This window comes from Carassius auratus, chromosome 17 (genome assembly GCF_003368295.1).
Source record: "Carassius auratus strain Wakin chromosome 17, ASM336829v1, whole genome shotgun sequence".
Classification (NCBI taxonomy): Eukaryota; Metazoa; Chordata; class Actinopteri; order Cypriniformes; family Cyprinidae; genus Carassius; species Carassius auratus.
The window spans coordinates 25,401,167-25,419,718 of record NC_039259.1 but is presented as its reverse complement, the minus strand read 5'-3'; the positions used below and the strand labels follow the sequence as shown (position 1 = coordinate 25,419,718).

Genomic DNA, 18,552 nt, shown 5'->3' with positions numbered 1-18,552 from the left:
TAAGATGCCTGTGAAAATCAAGTACAGTCTTAAAAATAAAGCTTCCAAAAGTCTTTTTTTTTTTCATTTTGGGTGAACAGTTCACAAAAGAACCATTTATTTCTAAGTGTGAAGAACATTTTAATATTCTAAAATATCTTCACTCTTAAAAAAAGGTGTTTTTTACAGCAATGCCAATGAACAACCTTTTTCGGTCTCCCAAAGAACCTTTCAGTGAACAGTTCTTAAAGGAACCCATTATTTATCTTAGTGTGAAGAACATTAGAATAATCATAAATATATTATATAGCATCACTATATAGAATCTTTTGCAGAATGTAAAGTTTCCACAGACGTTAAAGCTTATCCATGAAAAGAACCTTTATTTTTAAACATAATCATCTAAAATAAAGAAACTTTGTTTTTAAGAGTGTTTTTCCAATATAAAGAACCTGGAAAGGTTCTGTGAGTGTTAAAGGCTCTTTATGGAACCAATAGATTAATATAGTGGTATTATCTGAATGCTTTATTATTATATATTATAGTTTTCATAATACAACATATAATAATAAATGCATCATTATAATATGCACCTATATTATTAACTGAATGTTGCAATATCGTATAATACTGTCCATATCAAGGAAGCCCTTGCAGTCTCTGACAGTAGCTGATGAGTATTTCAGTTTGACTTATTCAAGTTTGTCAGAGGAAAATAAAATGCCTGAGTTACCAAAAATAAATTTAGACTTCATTAATTCAAGTACTGTCTAACAGGACAACAGTAATGTTTGAGGTGTTTTCAGTGCGGTTATATATCATAATACAGTCCTCAGCAGCGGAAGCTTGTTTCTAGACCTTGGACTTGACAAGCTTAATGCATCTAAATGCTCACTGCTTGGTTAGAAGGAGAACTAATCACAGTGTATTAGTGCCCAGGAGAGGCCAATAGGTGTCTAATATTTACAGCACAGATGTGCACGGGTAGAGATGCACTGATGGATGTAGTACAGCACATCTGGCAGCCATCAAAAACATAAAAAACACACTCTGGCAAAACTCAGAATGACAGCATGAAAAGATGCAGGTTTCCCCAGCAAACAACAGTGATCCAGAATGCAGTGGATGAGCGAAATCAAAGCGAACGTGCACAGAAATCACACACAAAGCTTTGAAATGAACGCTGTCCTCGGGATAACCTATTACTATAGATTTATATTTGCAGGGAAATCTAAAACATGAATATCTGCACCAGAATACACCTGAGCCACATGTTAATGTGAGGGAAGGGCTAGCAGCAACCAGGGAGGAAGCCGAGTCGAGAGATTCAGTGTTAAAGAGCAATTTAAGGGGAAACATGTGCCAATAGGAGATTGATCTCAAGCTCTTTTTCCAACCTGGCAAGAACCCTTTTAACCTGCTGGATGCACCTGTATGGCATCTGGTTGTTGGGATTAGAGCAGGCACAATGGAGTCAAGGACATGTGTGATCTCCGCTATGTGGTGCACCAAGCCAGCACTGCTTCAGGTTCACTCTGATTTGGAAACTCAAAATGGCTTAAAACGAATTTGTGTGAAAAGCAAAGGCTATGATGCTGGAGACAATTCCTAGGTGCACCAAGTAATTTTTTTTGTTCATGTTTCACTGACAAATGCAGCCAAAAAACTGGCCGCAAAACTTCAATATTTTGTTGTAATTTAAATATTGCACTGAAATAAAATATTGCATGAGAAATAAGGCTACTTTAAAATAAAAAAAGAAATCATGCTGCTTTCTAAGAAATAATTTTTGGCTAAATTCAAAAGCAGAACTAAATATATCCCAACCAATAAGATACTGCGATGCATTAAAGATGACAAATGTTGATTTATTTTTATTCAATAATATTGTTTAAAATAGCTCAGTCTGACTAAAAAATGACTAATTTACCAATTGTTTAGAAGAGCTATTTATATTTAAAGTGTTTTTAAAGCTGTATATTGTTGGAGAACATTTTACAAGATGATAGTATTTAAATCGATGTTTCATTTAATGTGCCATTTTTTGTGAAATAGCAAATTTCTCCTAGACCAAATTTTTTGACATCTCATACATTTTGCAAAGGAAGAACTGTTTTTTCATGTACATCCTTTTAAACATTTTTCAGAAGTGCAGTTATTTATTTCGCAGCAGGCAAAATTCTTCATGGTATTAAAAAAAAAAAAAAAAAATACTTGGTGCACTTTTAATAATCCCACAGTTTTCACATGGCAAAATAATCAAAGTAGCACCAAAAAACAAACTGCATGCTTAGCAAGAAAGAAATGCTTCACTATAAGCACCAATCAGCAAGAAGGAGGACCTTGACAGGCAGCTGGATGCACCAATAGCAGAGAGAGAGACTGTTACAGTAGAGGATGTGATTTGGCTTTGTTTCGCGCTGCGGTCGGCAGCGAGCCCTGTGTGTTGAGGCGATTATCATCCTCTTTTCAGACGATCTCAAAATCCTCCTGGTAAGACTCTGACAAGGTTACTTGGGTAAATACACTCAGGTATATTCAGGCAAAGATAACTTCAAATGCCATTAGCTTAGCATCTTGTTGCACCTTAGAATAAAATAAACATTAAAAAACTGTCATTGCACATAGGAAAAATATGTGGGCTAGGGTTTCTCGGAGACCCGATGCCACATTTCTGCACCTCACAAGTTTATTACTTGGAATTTTGGATGAGGGAACCAGACAAACAGATGAGAGTAGTAACCGTTTACACACTATGCAGTCTAAATGCTTGAAAAGAGGTTGAAATAATGGAGATGACCAGTCATACAACGCCACCTTGTCGGGGCTTTTCTGTGCTTAATTCTGATGAGATAAAACACGCTTTATGTTCACACCACAGCTGAATCTGATGTGTTTTCCAATCAACCAATTATACTTGGCACTTGGTCAGTGGAATAATGCTAAACTGTTTGATTTCTAGACATGCAATAAAAATATTAATATTAATTATAACAGAAATAGAACACTAAATAGTACATATCATTTAAGCAGCTGAAAATTAGAATGAGGAGATTCTGGCTTGCGGTGTGAACAAAGCCGAGAAATAAAAACATCCAAATAATTGAGGATTTCAATCAATATGCTATTCTCTTTATAAAACTGTGCCTTCAAAACCGCCCAAGAGCTGTGTGCTTTATTATTTAATTCTTGATATAAATTCCCACTAAACAGATCTATCCTGATTCTCAGTGCAATATTAACCATACTTATTGTGCAAAGGATTTAATGGATTTGAACTGTGCTATACAAGTCACACGAGTCAATGAGGTATTTCTTTGATAACCAAAGAATACAATAATCAAGACACTTTAATAAACTAAATACAGATTTTAAGGCAAACAGACAATGAATGCCACTTGGATTTTGTCTGACAGGTGGATTCTCACCTGCAGAGGTCAGTGTAAAGGGGCGTGTATAGTGATTAATTCACTAGAGGCCAAATCCCTATACCGTAGTTTGCAAGTAGAATTCCTACTCAAAAATCAACAACTCTTACCGAAAATAAGTGACTTGATTGCATCATCAATACAAATCACAAGTGGAAAATCTAGGTTATAGCAGGTGCTTTTTGTATATAAACCACCACTTGTGCATATCGATCAATGCAAATGTGAAAAAGGCTCTGAAATATCAGATCAGCTATTTGTTTAAAAAAAACACAAGGCGGTGTTGACGTGGTCAACCAATCTCCATTTTTCCAATGTTATGGTTTCATCTGGCCGTAAACACCATGACGCATACATATCCCTTCACAGGGACACATTTCTAAACGGATATTTTAAAAAAGAGACAGTATCTACATATAAAATATATACACATCTTCTAGAGGCTTTTCACGTAAAAGAAAAATGTGCAATGCTTAATGCTTACACTCTTTTACACACAAGTACACATTTATACGGAAACCAAAATGGCATGCATTTCACAAAACGTTGCAGACGTCACAGGGACGACTCATACTGCAGGAGCTCATACAGCAGCGGTCCGTCCCTGTACCTGATCCCGACGGTGGCGGGCGTGATGAACTGCAGGATGTTTATCGTCCTTCGCAAGCGCCTGTCCACGAAGTGTGCATCCCATGCCGGGTAGCGTTTCCTAGGCATGTCAATCTTGATCAGAGGTCCCTCCGGCCGGTAGCGGCCCAAGGGAGTGGTGGACTCGGGTGAGCGCACCTGAAACACGGGCAGGCAGGAGTCCACCGAGGCGTCGTCAAGCTGGCCAAAGGCCCCCATGGAAGCCCGACTGGGAGTGGGTTGGGACGCTCGCGGTCCAGGGGTGAGAACCATGGGCTCGGCCTCCGGGGGGAATGGAAGCCCCCAAAGAAGCTCGGCACAACAGGAGCTGGCTAGCAGCCTTGTTTTAGGTCCCATCGGATGAAGGAACCCATAGTAGATGCCCATGAACACCACCCCTGAGGCGAAGGTCAGGTAAACCCCACAGAGCACCGGCACTGCATAGGAGTCAGTGGTGACTGGGTCTCGGTAGGCGTACCACAGGCAAGTAAGCACCGTATTCTCGGCAAGCACCACGAAGTAGTAGATCACCATGCGGAACCGGGTTCGGCCCTCTTTCACGTTGAACCAGCAAAAGATGTAGACAATGCCCACCACCATGTTGAAGAGCACCTCTTCCCATTTGGACATGCAAAAATCTGTGCCACCGTGCACAATCCAGAAAGCCATGGCACACCAGTGCACGACCACGAAGATGCCGAAGTAGATGTGGAAGATGGAAGCGAAGAGGGCGAAGGAGAGCACCCGTGAAGATATGGTGAAAAGCCTCCAGAAGATGTGGATCAGCGCGCCTCTGTAGCTCATGCTCTTTTTGTCATCTCTGGAGTCGCGCAGGAGTTTGTGGTATGAAGCCAAAACCCAGGCAAGTGAGAGTAGGGAGGCAACGGAGGAGACACCTGTGAGGTATTCATGATTAGAGACAGTCTTCAGTATACTTATCAGAGGCCCTGTTTCCACCTGATATAAAGATATGCTTTCAGTGATCTGATCACAAGCAGCCAGCCAAGACACATGACCATTTGCACCTGGTTTTACCATGCGTTTTAAATGTGTCTCCTGTGACCATTTGAGACTCCCCTCGTTTCGTCACACTTTACATTACTTTCATCGAAGCACTGTTTGTGGCACACAAATATAATATGCACAGACTTAACTGAGGTTAAACAAATGTAATTTAATGTGGATAAAAAAAAAATTAAGCTGTGAAGAAAGGGTGGGCGATATGAACAAAAACTTATTGTACCGTATCGCATCGGTCCAAAAATACGTCATGATGAGGAAAAAAACATATATAAGTCACACTAGACTATAAGTCGCATTTATTTAGAACCAAGAACCAGGAGAAACATTACTGTCTACAGCCACGAGAGGGCGCTCTATGTTTTCAGTGTAGACTACAGGAGCACTGAGCAGCATAGAGCGCCCTCTAGCGGCTGTAGACGGTAATGTTTTAACTTGGTTCATTTCTCTCGGTTCATGTCAAATTAATTTTGATAAATAAGTCGCACCTGGCTATAAGTCGCAGGACCAGCCAAACCATGAAAAAAAGTGTGACTTATAGTCCGGAAAATACAGTAATTTTATTTTTTGGTAACGATATACATCACGGTATAGTTATGTTTGCTTTAAATAAAGTCTTTATGGTACCACAGAAATGTCATAATTCTTGTCACCAGTATCAATATCACAAAAAAATATATTTATATTAATAATAATAATAATAATAAAAACTCAAGCTCACTGAAGACAAGTAAACAGTCAAAGATTAAAAAAGAACAAGAAACTAATTACAAGCAAGGGCAAAAAAACTCCAGTAGAATATATAAGTAATGTTAAATACAATGTATAAATAATCAAATGTATGAAACTGCATATTCTCCACTGTGTAAGTTAAAAATACATTTCTTCTTACTAAAGTTACAAGATTTAGTCAAGAGCAATGAGAGATTTTCTCTCTTTTGTTGTTTGAGTAACATGAATGACAGACAGCAGGAATTTTAGACTGCTGTCACTTTAAGAGCTGCTTTCACTTTATACCTAAATTACTGTGTTTATGAGGATACTTACAGCAAGTTTGTGTATTTAACTGTTCAAGGCCTTTAAAGTGTCAATAATGCACCATCTTCATGCACTTTTATCTGTACTCTTTCTATTTAAAATTAGAGGCAACCACTGTGATTTAATCCCAATCCAAAAAAAGATGCTGCATACATGCAACATGAGTAGTTTTTGAATCTACAACCAAAGCAGCTTTAAATATTATTGTAATATACAATTGCAAGCGCTAAGCTTTAGATGACTGAACTAACTCCACTAACGTATGGTTCACACTTACACTGCAGCGTCTCGGCCCGGTTCTTCTGGATCATTATACAGAGTTGTAGCACCAGTTGTGGGGCACTCTCTAGAAACGTCTCCAGCAGCCGGAGCATGTTGACGTCAGCATACTCGTACATCATCGCCCAGTAGAAGCGCCGCCTGTGTTCCTTCTGCCGTCGACTCTGGATGCCCAGGTACATTGTGCGGATATACCTGTATTGCAGAAGAGCAAAACATTACTACAAGTAAACAATTTGTCTTCGGTTACCAGAAGCTACAAAAACAGCATGTTCCAATGATCCTTTTCAATGAGATGCATAGCTAATAAACATACACATCTCTGGACAAAATGAGCAAGATTCTTGTAAACATTATTAGAAAATTTATGCAGTTGTCTTTTTTTTGTGTTACACATAAACAAGAGAAATACTGTCACGGTCAACAGGAAGGGATCCAAATGCAGAGTGAGTGAAACAAGATTTATTGAAAACATGCAAGTTCACAGCACAGGGGTGTACAATCTTGGGACAGCTCCAACCAGCAGGGGGCGATCAATGCCCTGAGAGGTAGACAGTCTGGGGTACAGTCTCAGTCGTTGGTTAAATCTGGGCCGAAGGATGGGGAGAAAACCAGAGCAGAAAACAGCAGAACATGCAAGCAGAGTGAAGGGGCTCAAAGCAGACAGGATCAGAGACTCGATTCTCAGCACCAGGCTTCGTGGTCCGGCCGCCTTGGGGAACCAACAAGCAGGGAGTCTCAGGCGGGTAGAGAAGAACTGGAGGGAACACACAGCACGAACACACAACAAGGCACCACTCAAGACCACACAACAACACTACTCAGTGCAACACACAGAGAAACAACATGGAAAACTATATTTTGACCATTGGAAATCTCTGTTTTTCAGGAATCTAGTCACCTCAATGCAGGTTAATATCCAATAAATCTACATTATATGTGGTGATGAGTCCAAGAACTTGCTAATTTTTGTTATCTGTCCAACTGTTCACTTGGCATCACTATCTGACTTCCCATCAATGCATTTTACCAAAGATGGACACCGTGTTCTTAAAATGATAGTATTTGGAAAATAAATAAATTAATGAATAAATAAATTAATTAATAATTTATGTAACCATTTATTAAGAAGATAAATTGTATCGTTTGCATGTGCCCATCATTTTCACAAGTTGCTTGAGGCACAGCGACTCTGGACATAAGCATGGATTATTAATGTCTATAAAATGAGCTGAAGCACATAGCAGCAGGAGCTTCCCATCAAGGGCAGACTTATTTCATCATTGTCCTGGAGAACCCAAATACAACACTATTCACACAGTATTCACACTGTGACAATATACCGAAGAGAAGAAGGCATCACCGCTCCAGTGATTTTTTTTTTATATTTAAAATTAGTTTTGATGTATTTTTTGCTTTATATATTTATTTTTATTTTTATTTTTTTATTTATCTCAACCAACTAAATGAAAGAAAAGTTGCTTTGACAATTAGCTTAAATAGGTATACATTTTTATATTTTATTTCAGTTAACATACATTTTTTGTCAAGTAAGAAATGTTTTTATGGTTATATTTTACATAATTACTGCTCATATACTCTAGTCTGGAGTGTAAAGCTGTGAAAACAGACAAACGGAGTGAGATATCACAGTATATCGCATATGCATCTCAGCGATTTCACAGTTTACATATTAACACTGCATCTATTTACAGTCACTGTGGACGTATCTGAACTAAAATGATTAATGGCCAGTATTGACTGTATGCAAACACACAGACAACCTCTTTGTGTTGATATATAGCCAGTGGATACTGCACTGCCTGAACTGGGATATTAAAGCTTCTGCCATCCAGCAGGCTTCAGGCATGAGTCTAACACCAGACAGAAAGAGTTATATCTCAAATCTCTCTAATAGTTCCACAGGAAGTCACCCAGTGCACAGCCTTTATTTGCTTTATGTTTCCAGCTGAATGAGTCACCGTACGCAGCTGTCCCACTGATATCCACCCGGATGGGTTACAGTAATGTTGGGTTTCATGTCATCCAAGCTGTTTCCCGTGTTAATCAATACAGCCTTAAAAGCATGGAGTGCATGTACTAAAATCACTCTGTATGAAAGCTGATAAATGTAGCTACAAATTCATAGGATGCACTGTGAGATAGAGTAAAATGTTTTAGTAGCAAATTTTTTTTTAAAGACGTCTCTTATGCACACCAAGGCTGCATTTATTTGATTAAAAAAATACAGTAATTTTGTGACATATTTTACAAATTCAAATAAATGCTTTCTATCTGAAAATATTGTAAAATTTAATTTATTCCTGTGATGCAAAGCTGATTTTTCGGCATTATTACTCCAGTCTTCAGTGTCACATGATTCTTCAGATATCATTCTATTCTCATTTAATACATCCTTGCTGAATAAAAAGTATGGAGACAGTAATTTTTGACGATTTTTTTTTCATAGAAATATTTTAATGTTTTCTAACATTATATAAATGTATTTAACTTTTGATCAATTTAATGCATGATTACAGAATAAAAGCATTAATTTATTGCAGAAAAACAAAAAAATTCAGATTAAGAACATACAGTAAGATGTAGTCATTATAATAAAGAAATAAAACAGTGCTAATAAAACAGAGAAATCACAAGAGCTCTAGAAAGGAGATAATACAGATGTGCCATATTAATGCATCCAATCGATCTCTCATATCCCCAGTCTCCTTCATACAGGCAAGAAAACTATGAATGAAAATAAGCACGCCAACACATAGATCCATATAAAGCAATAATCTTTTCCAGAGTCTAAATACAGACAAACAGAATTACTCCGCTTTTTATCTAGAATTGTGACACCTCGGATGAAAGATGTGCACGCCTGTGAAATCCTGGGGTTTTCCCGCTAAATCCTTCCTGGGGGAAACTATGAAAAAAAAGGATTTCCACTGTTTCATATCATCCAACAAACATATGGAGGGAGACAATGGGAAAATGATTGGGAACATTATGCATGCGTGTGATATGCCAAATTTATTCTGTTTCCATCTCACTTTCCAGCACTTCAAAGTACATTTTTTAAGTAAAACAAGTTGTTAGAGGTGGTGAAACGTGAAAGATGTTTTGGCATTAATAATACAGAAACGAATGTTAAAAAGGGGGGGAATAAAGAGACAGAGAGGTAGACTTACACTCATCTCGCTCTGTTCCAGAAGCCTCTTTCTTTCTCTCATTCTTTCTGTCTGTGAGCGAGTAAACCTCCCTGTCCCAAACCAAACAGCTTCTGTCTAGACCACCAGTCCATCAGGGAAACTAATGCAAAACAAACAGAACATAATGGAGTCATGAAATGAGAATGGGATGACGGAGAACACATGACAACCAAACTGCAACAGAATGATGAGATCGAACAGACATCAAATGAAAATGGGTAAAATGACTCCAAACAAGGCAGAAATTAGAATCTCGTAAAGCAGAGGGATGGATATGCTTTTAGAAAGAGAAGAGAATTCTGAACCGGAATGCAATATATAAGCTAAGATTTCTGACTTTTTCCTTGCAGTGAACTCTGACTTAACATTGCGCGATTATATTTAAAAAAAAATTGCCAAAGAATACAAATCTAAACATATTTTCTGGTATTTTTTATTTTTATTTTTTATTTTTTTATTCCGAGAGAAAAAGTCTGAATTGAAAAATAAAATCCTAACAAAAATAAATTCATATCATGAGCATGATCAGAAATGATTACAGGACAGATTATCATTTAATAAAGGCTAATTTTCATGCACAATATTATGTAATGTCCTCAAAACACTTTAACCATAGTGCATGATTTGTAAACATTTAGAAATTTCAATCATAACCAGCTCAATGTGTATGACGTTTCTGAAGTAAGCTTGCTTGTAAGCTCACCTGGTACAGCAGTGCACTTGCAATGTAAACCACAAAAGTCCCATGAAACACCAATTACGGTAATAGAGCTAAATATATACATACATACATACATACATACATACATACATACATACATACATACATACATACATACATATATATATATATATATATATATATATATATATTGGAAGCAAACTAAAATGGCATGGTTGCTTCAGTAAATGCATGTTTATCTCAGATTTGTTTTTGATAACACAAGTTTTAAAGTAACGTTTATATTTCAACAACTACCAAAGTGATAAAACACTGCTAGATTCATGTTCATCATGTTTCGGATAAAACTAAACACACTTCTAGCATCATTCATTCACTGGATATTTCACTTCGAAAGTATCGTGCATTGTGCAAAAAGCTTAAATTAAATCTGCAAAAATTATGGTGCAAGCTTGTTTTTCTAATGAGCCTTGGTTGGAAAAATACCCAATAAACTCAAAACAAACTCTATTCTAGATACACACACACACAAAATGACAGTCTATTATTAATCACAAAACACCCCCCTTCAGGGTGATATGAGATTTATTACCATGACCATACATTATCCCTCACACATTTATCAACAACACAATATGAAATCATACCACATGATAATACGGCCATGAAAAAGAGCTAAAGCAAACACCATGAGGATGGTCAGAAATCATAGGTACTGTATTTGGTTGAAGCTAAGATGCCACTGAAAGTGACAAAACTGCCCTGGATATGTAAAATACACACAGAAAAATGGTCCAGCAAGTGTCTTATTTTTTAGGCCTACATATATTGCATAAAATATCAGCTAGAAAAACACTGTGACAACTGCAAAAGTGCAAATACATTCAAATGCATGGTGACAGATTTCAGCAGAGCCCTGCATAATTCAACACAAGGATCTGCAAATGATTTTGAATGTATTCCAGCAGAGCGTTTATTTTGTTATGATAAGTTATACATTATTTAAACACAGTTTTGTTGTTTGATATTTATTTAATTGGTCTCTTAGTTCTGAAACTGTATGTCACAGTGGAAATAAGAAAAAATATGAAAAGTTCTGAATAAAATTTCAATTAAACCATCATACAGCAGATAATCTCCAACATGCAGACACAAGTGTTTCTAAATGTAGAAAATAATGCAATCTTCATTTTTTCAAATGCATACAGTTTGACTCTGCTCATTAAACCAGGATATATGCAAAACATTATATTAACACTGAGAACATTACACCTGGATCCTATTTTGAACCTAGAGCATATTCCTTGAAAATAAATATTTGCTGAAAATATACTCACCCTCAGGACATCCAATATGAAGACAAGTATGTTTCTTCATCACATTTGGAGAAATGTAGCACTGCATCACTTGCTCAGCAATGGATCCTCTGCAGTGAATGGGTGCCGTCAGAATGAGAGTCCAAATAGTCCACAAGTATTCCACACCCCTACAGTCCATCAATTACCATCTAATGTAGTGAAAAGCTGCAACAACAAATCCATCATTAAAGTATCCTTGAGCGGTTTGGATTATTGTCATGTTTTTATCAGCTCTTATTCTGGCGGCACCCATTCACTGCAGAGGATCCATTGGTTATAAAGTGATGCTACATTTCTTCAAATCTGTTCCCATAAAGAAACACAAGTAACTACATCTGGGATAGCCTGAGGGTGAGCACTTTTTCATTTTTGGGTGAACTATTCCTTTACGATATGCAGGTCTACAGTAAATTGTCTGGATTTTTGTCTCTCATTTGACCCTAGATGAAGTATTCAGGTGTATTTCAAGCGAGTGCATCATGACTAAGAGAAAGAACCTGCTGAGACACTGTAAACTCTCTCTCTTTCTCTTCTGGAGAGCTGTTACTGAAACTCCCGCAGGGAGGATAGATTCAGTTCACAGGCTTTATGCTTTTACCCTGAAAATTTCAAAGATTGTGCCTGCAATCAATAATTGAACACAGCTTTAACACTGAGGTTTGTGTGCAACTCTGGTTCTCACAGCAGAATCTTTTATAAAGAAACCGTCTGGGTTCAGTTCAAAGCTTTAAAGCTGAACAGACTGTTGAGCAGTTAGTAATACAAACTGAGGAAACTGACTTTTAGACCTTTTTCAGCTACTGGGACATTTCTGAGCACTTAACAAAGGGGCAAGCTTGTGAAAACATCTAAAAGGTTGATACACCATGAAAAAATAATGTATTTCTCTTTTTTGGATTTTCCGACACTTTCAGAAATCAGACAGATTAATATTCAGGTCTTTACAGAAGCAAAAAAAGCCTTTGCATACAAAAACATCAAATTATTATAAAAATACATAAATAAAAAGCTAAACATGATTATGAAATGAAATGAAATATTTATATTTTATTTCAGCTAGTTGCCAAAGCAAAATGTATTTATGTTTTAATTTAAGCACTAAAATAAAATAAAAACACACAGAAATGAAAATCATTAAACTACAGAGACATACAAAAAGCTAAAAACAAATGACAACAGGTTGCTTATGTTCCTATTCTAAAATGCATGACTGTAAACTGGAATGTGACAGATTCAAAAAAGTTCAAAACACATCAACTAGGAGTCTCCTCATAGTTATGTCATTCTAGAAAAAGAGCGTATTCGCAATATAAACAGTGCTGAACATTAAACAAGGTAAAGGTTGCATGAGTGGGTGGACAAGAAAACATGAAAGCAATATCTTGTGAGAGGGATACGTGTAGCAGTGAAGTGTGTCCCAGGAGCCGCTCGTGCTGCGGTTAAGTGGAGGCCGTAAAAGGCCAGTAACGGGCCGGTGAGAGGTGTGAGCTCTGGGGCGAAAGTGCACTGAACATATACAGAACAGAATTCAGGTCATTGTGTCAATGCAACATCTACACCTACACCAGCTGCTAGACTACAGATCACTACAGATCATGTATCAGGACCGCATGGACCCGCAGCTCACCCGTTTCATTAGGATGCTGCCCAGAGGGTTACAAACAGATACAAGAATGCTAATTAGATTCTTGTGTTTCCTTGCCAGGAATAACAGTCGCTGGCTTCTTAGAGGTCCTATAATAAAAAGAGTTCATGCTCTTTGTAATTTTCTTGTCTCTAGATATGTCCTGTTTCCCTTATTCAGTTCAAGTCTCTGGGATTATAAAAATCATTCATTTTGATGTTAACACATGTCCAAAACTATCCAAATTATTTCAGGAACTGTTCATGTGAAAATATCACACTGCAATTTTATTTATTTTTCCTTGTTTTCCAGTGCGAACATTTTAATTTACTTGAGAGGCAAGATGACTCTTAACATTTATCAAAAATATCTGCCAATAAGGTAAGAAAATGGCTTTTTCTTTGAATTAAGTATATTCTTCTGATGCCAAATTCCTCTCTTTTAAGCATAAACTCACTTCTGATTAATTTTTAGAAAACAAGACGTAATGTCTTAAATTATTTTATATTTACAGCTTACAGTATATACAAGTAAATGTATCTTGATTTAAGATTGTTTAGATATTTATACAGGAAAAGTAATTATTTTTTTTCAGTTCAATATTTAAGGTTAAGTGTTTGTTCAATTCACTAACTTGAAATATACAAAAAAAATAAACATTTTTCAAATTTGTAAATACAGATTATCGAAGTACATTTAGCAAGAAAATACTCTTTCAGTCTTTCTACCTAAAAAAAAATCGAACAAATCACGTTTAATTTAATTTTTTAATTGCCATTTCTTTGTATTTTTCTTATTAATTTTACTAGTAGTATTTCATTGAAAACTGTTTTACAACATTTTTAGTGCAAAACAACACTAATTAAATCCTCTACGAAAACACCAATATGTATTATTATTATTATTATTATTATTATTAAACCAATAAAAAACTTTTTGAGTTATTTTTTAAATCTCTTTTACAGAAGTGTCCAGGCCAAGATATGCAGCAAAAGAAATGTGCACACAAACCCAAATACAATTAGACCAACATGGGATATTAAAAAATTTAAATAGCAGACAGAGACCAGAGAGAAACTAACAAGCCATCTTAAAACTATTAATTCATTTCTTTGTTGATTCTAGTCATATGTTAACTGTAGGGTCCAAAAAACCTCTTGGCAACATTCAGAACATCATCATCTCAATCCTGAAAAACCCAAATGTCCCAGAATAACAACTGGACATGATCTGCATGTGTAAAGTAAATGCATGGAAGGGCTGAATGGATTCTCACGCTGTGAGAGCTCCGAGTCAAGCTGGGGTCTTCCACTCTGAACACCACAATCAGTCCTCATCAGTGTTAGATCTCTGCCAAGAGAAGCATATGTTCATCCAGAGAGTGTGAGCGCCGCCGACGGGGAACAAATTCTCGCTTCTGGTCAGCGCTGAGCCCGACAGATGATCTTAACCCGCGTGACAGTCGACTAATTGTTTTATTCATGCCTGCAGACACTGACTACTTCTCCTGTCGCCTGGCTGATGAAGCAAAGCATCAACTACAAGCTATTCTTACATATCACTGGACACTCTCAGGATACACGCTCGGCCGCTGTGTGGAGCTAATCACAGGCGATTATACATATACTGAACAGAACAGAGCACAAATATGATGATTTATTACTTGGAAATGCTGTAATCTGACTGAAAAAACATGCAGCCTAGAAACCGTCTCTAATCTAATAATTTCTATGAAAATGCTATTTAAAATTAATGTTCCACTTTATATGACCGGTTAAAGTTATTCTGCACCAACAGACTAAACTATGGCAGTAAATAAACCCAATTAATAAACACAGATTAATTGCAAAAAATCAGTCAACATATACATTCTGCATTCCCGAAAAAATGGAATTGAATTGAAAATATTATAATTAATATTTTAGTGACAATGACACATATTCTACCAAGAGAAAACTGGGAAGCAAATTGCAATTAACCGTTATATGCAAAATGTCAAAATGCAAAACAACTTTTTCTATATGCTATGTTTTTTGTGAGATACTACAATTTACGTGGTGGGTCTGTATCCACCCATTCGTCCTCATGCTGTATCTTGATGACATGTCTGTGATTCTGCACTTGGTTAAAGCATCTGAATCCTAATGCTGGTGCTCATAATTTGTCATTTATTCCTATTCAACTGCAGAGCTTAACAGACCACATCAGACCAATACAACCCCTCACCAGAACACACACGCTTCTCAGTCAGCATGAAATATGAGCTTAGAATGGCTCAAATATTGACAACATCCTGAAGACAGGACTGAAAGTGCATGCAACATGCTACAAAATCAAGCCCAAGCTGGATGCAGCAAAACCAACCCAACCAGACCGAGGCTTGTTTTCCTCTTGCAGAGGTCATTCAAGTAAATTAATTACAAGCTCTATTGATTTCACACTCTCCAGCCCGAAGTGAGCCCGTCATTCTGCTGAAATGAACTGTTTGGCATCGTTACACAGATGGTTAGAGGATACTGAACGAGCCGTAAAGCAAGAGAAAGAAAACATTGTGTTTCAACTGAGCTAGAGCTGCTTGACTTGATGGACATATAATGTGACCCTGGACCACACGACCAGTAATAAGAGTCAAAGTTGAATAAATAAGCAGAATAAATAAGCTTTCCATTGATGTATGGTTTGATAGGTAGGTCATTATTTGGCTGAGATACAACTGATTGATAATCTGGAATCGAAATAATGAGAAATTCACCTTTAAAGTTATCCAAATTAAGTTCTTAGTGATGCATATTGCTAATCAAAAAATAAGTGAAGGTAGGAAATTTACAAAATAGCTTCATGGAACATGAAATGTACTTAACATCCTAATGATTTTTGGCATAAAAGAAAAATCGATCATTTTAACCCATATTTTTGCCTATTGCTACAAACATCCCCGTGTTACTTACAACTGATGTTGTGCTCCAGGGTCACATATGATACATGTGCAATAGCTCAGTTTATGAGTGCATGATCTCCGGAGTCAAAACAAGCACATGATGTGCATCTGATCAGTACATGTGACGCCCAGCCTCTTACCTCCACACTTGTCCCATCTGAAGGATGTGCACACATGCATGCCAGATCCAAATGGAGATCACACAGCACCTGTCCCTGCCGTAGATGCGCGAGCTCAGATCCGCCGTGGCTTTTCTGCTGAGCCCCTCCACGGCCACGAGCCCGCCGCCGGCGTAATCCTGGACGAACCACCTGAAGCTCAGGATCTGGACCAGCACCGACGGCACCAGCACGAAGAACAGCGTGAGCCCGAACCACAGATAGTCCCGTTTGAAGTAGTAGTCCAACGCCAGCCACAAGTCCGTGCCGACGTCCCAGAAGAAGACGAGCAGCGCGAGGACGATCCAGAGGCAGTCCAGCCACAGGCGCTCCTCCCGCTGGTGCTGATGCTGCGGCCGCCTGCTTCCTCCTCCTCCTCCTACAGCAGCAGCAGCAGCAGCAGCATCCCTGTCTCCCAGCAGCGACTGCAGACACGCGCTCCTGCAGCCCCAGTAGCACGACGACGTGTTGCAGCAGTGGCAGATGTGTATAGCCGCGCTGTCCAGCGCATCCTCGTCGCCGGCCGCCTCGTCCAGGTTGTGCAGCTGGGCGAAACCGGTAACGACCCCCAAGCCATCGGATTTTGCTGCCATCTTGCTCTCTGGAACGCTTCACCCCCCACCTTCCCCTCCTTCCGCGCTCCGTGACGTCACTTCCGCGATACCTGTACTGGAGAGTGTGTGTGTGTGTGTGTGTGTGTGTGAGAGAGAGAGAGAGAGACGACGATGCTACTTAAAATTGTTTGTGGGGCTCATGAATAATTTACCAGTTAAAAGTCTTGACACGTCCTGTGTAAGGAAAGATTTTCACATTTCACAATAATAGTTGGAAATATCGTGTAATAAGATATACAGTGTATTTACTAAGATATTTTGTATATTAAAAATATGTATAAAAAGGATACATGTGTGAGTGAGTGAGTGAGTGAGTGAGTGAGTGAGTGAGTGAGTGAGTGAGTGTGTCTGTGTAGAGAGAGAGGTTTGTGTATATATTTATATACTTTATATATTTTAAAAAAATATAAATGAATACATAAAATCTGTTTTTATCAATTGTATGAATACACATTTCTCACTCTGATCATTTTTTTTTGATAATTTGATATATGATTATATATATTATATATTTCTGTACACAAACTTTAAAGTTTTTTAACTGAACAAACAAACAAATAATTAAATTTACAGGCAAACACATAAATAAATCACTATTACCATAAACCATAAACCATACATTTTATTTGCAACACTTTTATAAACACAATTTTTTTTTTCAAAGTAAAATTTCTGTATATATATTTAAAGGTTAAATATATAAATATTTCCCCCTCATTATTGTCCCAAAAAAATCATACTTTCATAAGCAACGAATATTTCTCAATGTGGGTTTGATTATGAAAGTCCATTTCTGTACACAAACCTTCTGACTACAAAATAAATAAATAAATTCCACCCTTATATTGTTTGTAAAATAACATTTATTTATTTATTTAAATGTATATTTGTAAATAATTTATTATAAAAAATATTTCCACCAATATTGTCCAGAAAAAAAAAACGAGTTTAACAAGTTGACTTTTTATGACATTGGAAACCTCCTGCCATTGTCATTGGGTTTTCTGCAGAATTTAAACAGCAAAACATTCATGAATTTATTTATTTGAAGACACGTGTATTATTGCTCAATTCATATTTAAACCGGTTATTATGTTAAAGGAAAAATGCTGGGGAAAGAAACCGCCTCCTTGAACACAATCTGTGAGCTCCACTGCAGTTGCTTTCAGCACAACAGGAATTTCCTAGATTAGCAGAGCACAAGCAAAACCCTCTGTCACAGGAATATGACAAAAGCCCCCATCTTTATTTCCGTCCCAGTGGAGAGAGTCCAAATCTTCAAACAGACACTGCGCCGCGTCTGACAGAGATACTGGGAGGCTTAACCGCTCTGAGCTAATTAAACTGTCATGAGAAAACCAGAAGAGTAGTGGAAACCTCATTTTCAGTAACAGGGAAAAAATGCCCAAAAGACTCTGAATGCGTGCATTATTAAACCATAGGAAAGAAGAAGAAGATGATGATGAAGAAGAAGAAAATACCTTATTTATTTAAAATCAACAAAGATGCTTTTTTTCATTTGCTGCGGGTTTTTATTTATTTAATGAATAAAAACTATATTGTTAAAGGGGTCATTGAAGGCATAATTCACA

The 18,552-nt window shown here is 37.3% G+C and overlaps 1 protein-coding gene across 1 annotated transcript; it reads right to left on the bottom strand.

Annotated features, from left to right (window-relative positions):
• Positions 1-1,847: 1,847 nt before the first annotated feature.
• Positions 1,848-16,952, bottom strand: LOC113117740 (XK-related protein 6-like). The gene is made up of 3 exons (XM_026286640.1): positions 16,329-16,952; positions 6,370-6,566; positions 1,848-4,930 (listed from the first exon to the last, which is right to left on the bottom strand). Exons 1-3 carry the CDS (start codon positions 16,937-16,939, stop codon positions 3,963-3,965), a joined length of 1,776 nt encoding a protein of 591 aa, XP_026142425.1. The 5' UTR covers positions 16,940-16,952; the 3' UTR covers positions 1,848-3,962.
• Positions 16,953-18,552: the final 1,600 nt, after the last annotated feature.

Excerpts from the sequence above, each read along its gene's own strand:
- LOC113117740 (XM_026286640.1), bottom strand. The coding sequence starts at position 16,939 with ATGGCAGCAAAATCCGATGGCTTGGGGGTCGTTACCGGTTTCGCCCAG. Across the intron at positions 6,567-16,328 it reads CAGATGGGACAAGTGTGGAG|GTATATCCGCACAATGTACC; the intron begins GTAAGAGGCTGG and ends TCTGCAATACAG. Across the intron at positions 4,931-6,369 it reads CCGGGCCGAGACGCTGCAGT|GTGTCTCCTCCGTTGCCTCC; the intron begins GTAAGTGTGAAC and ends AATACCTCACAG.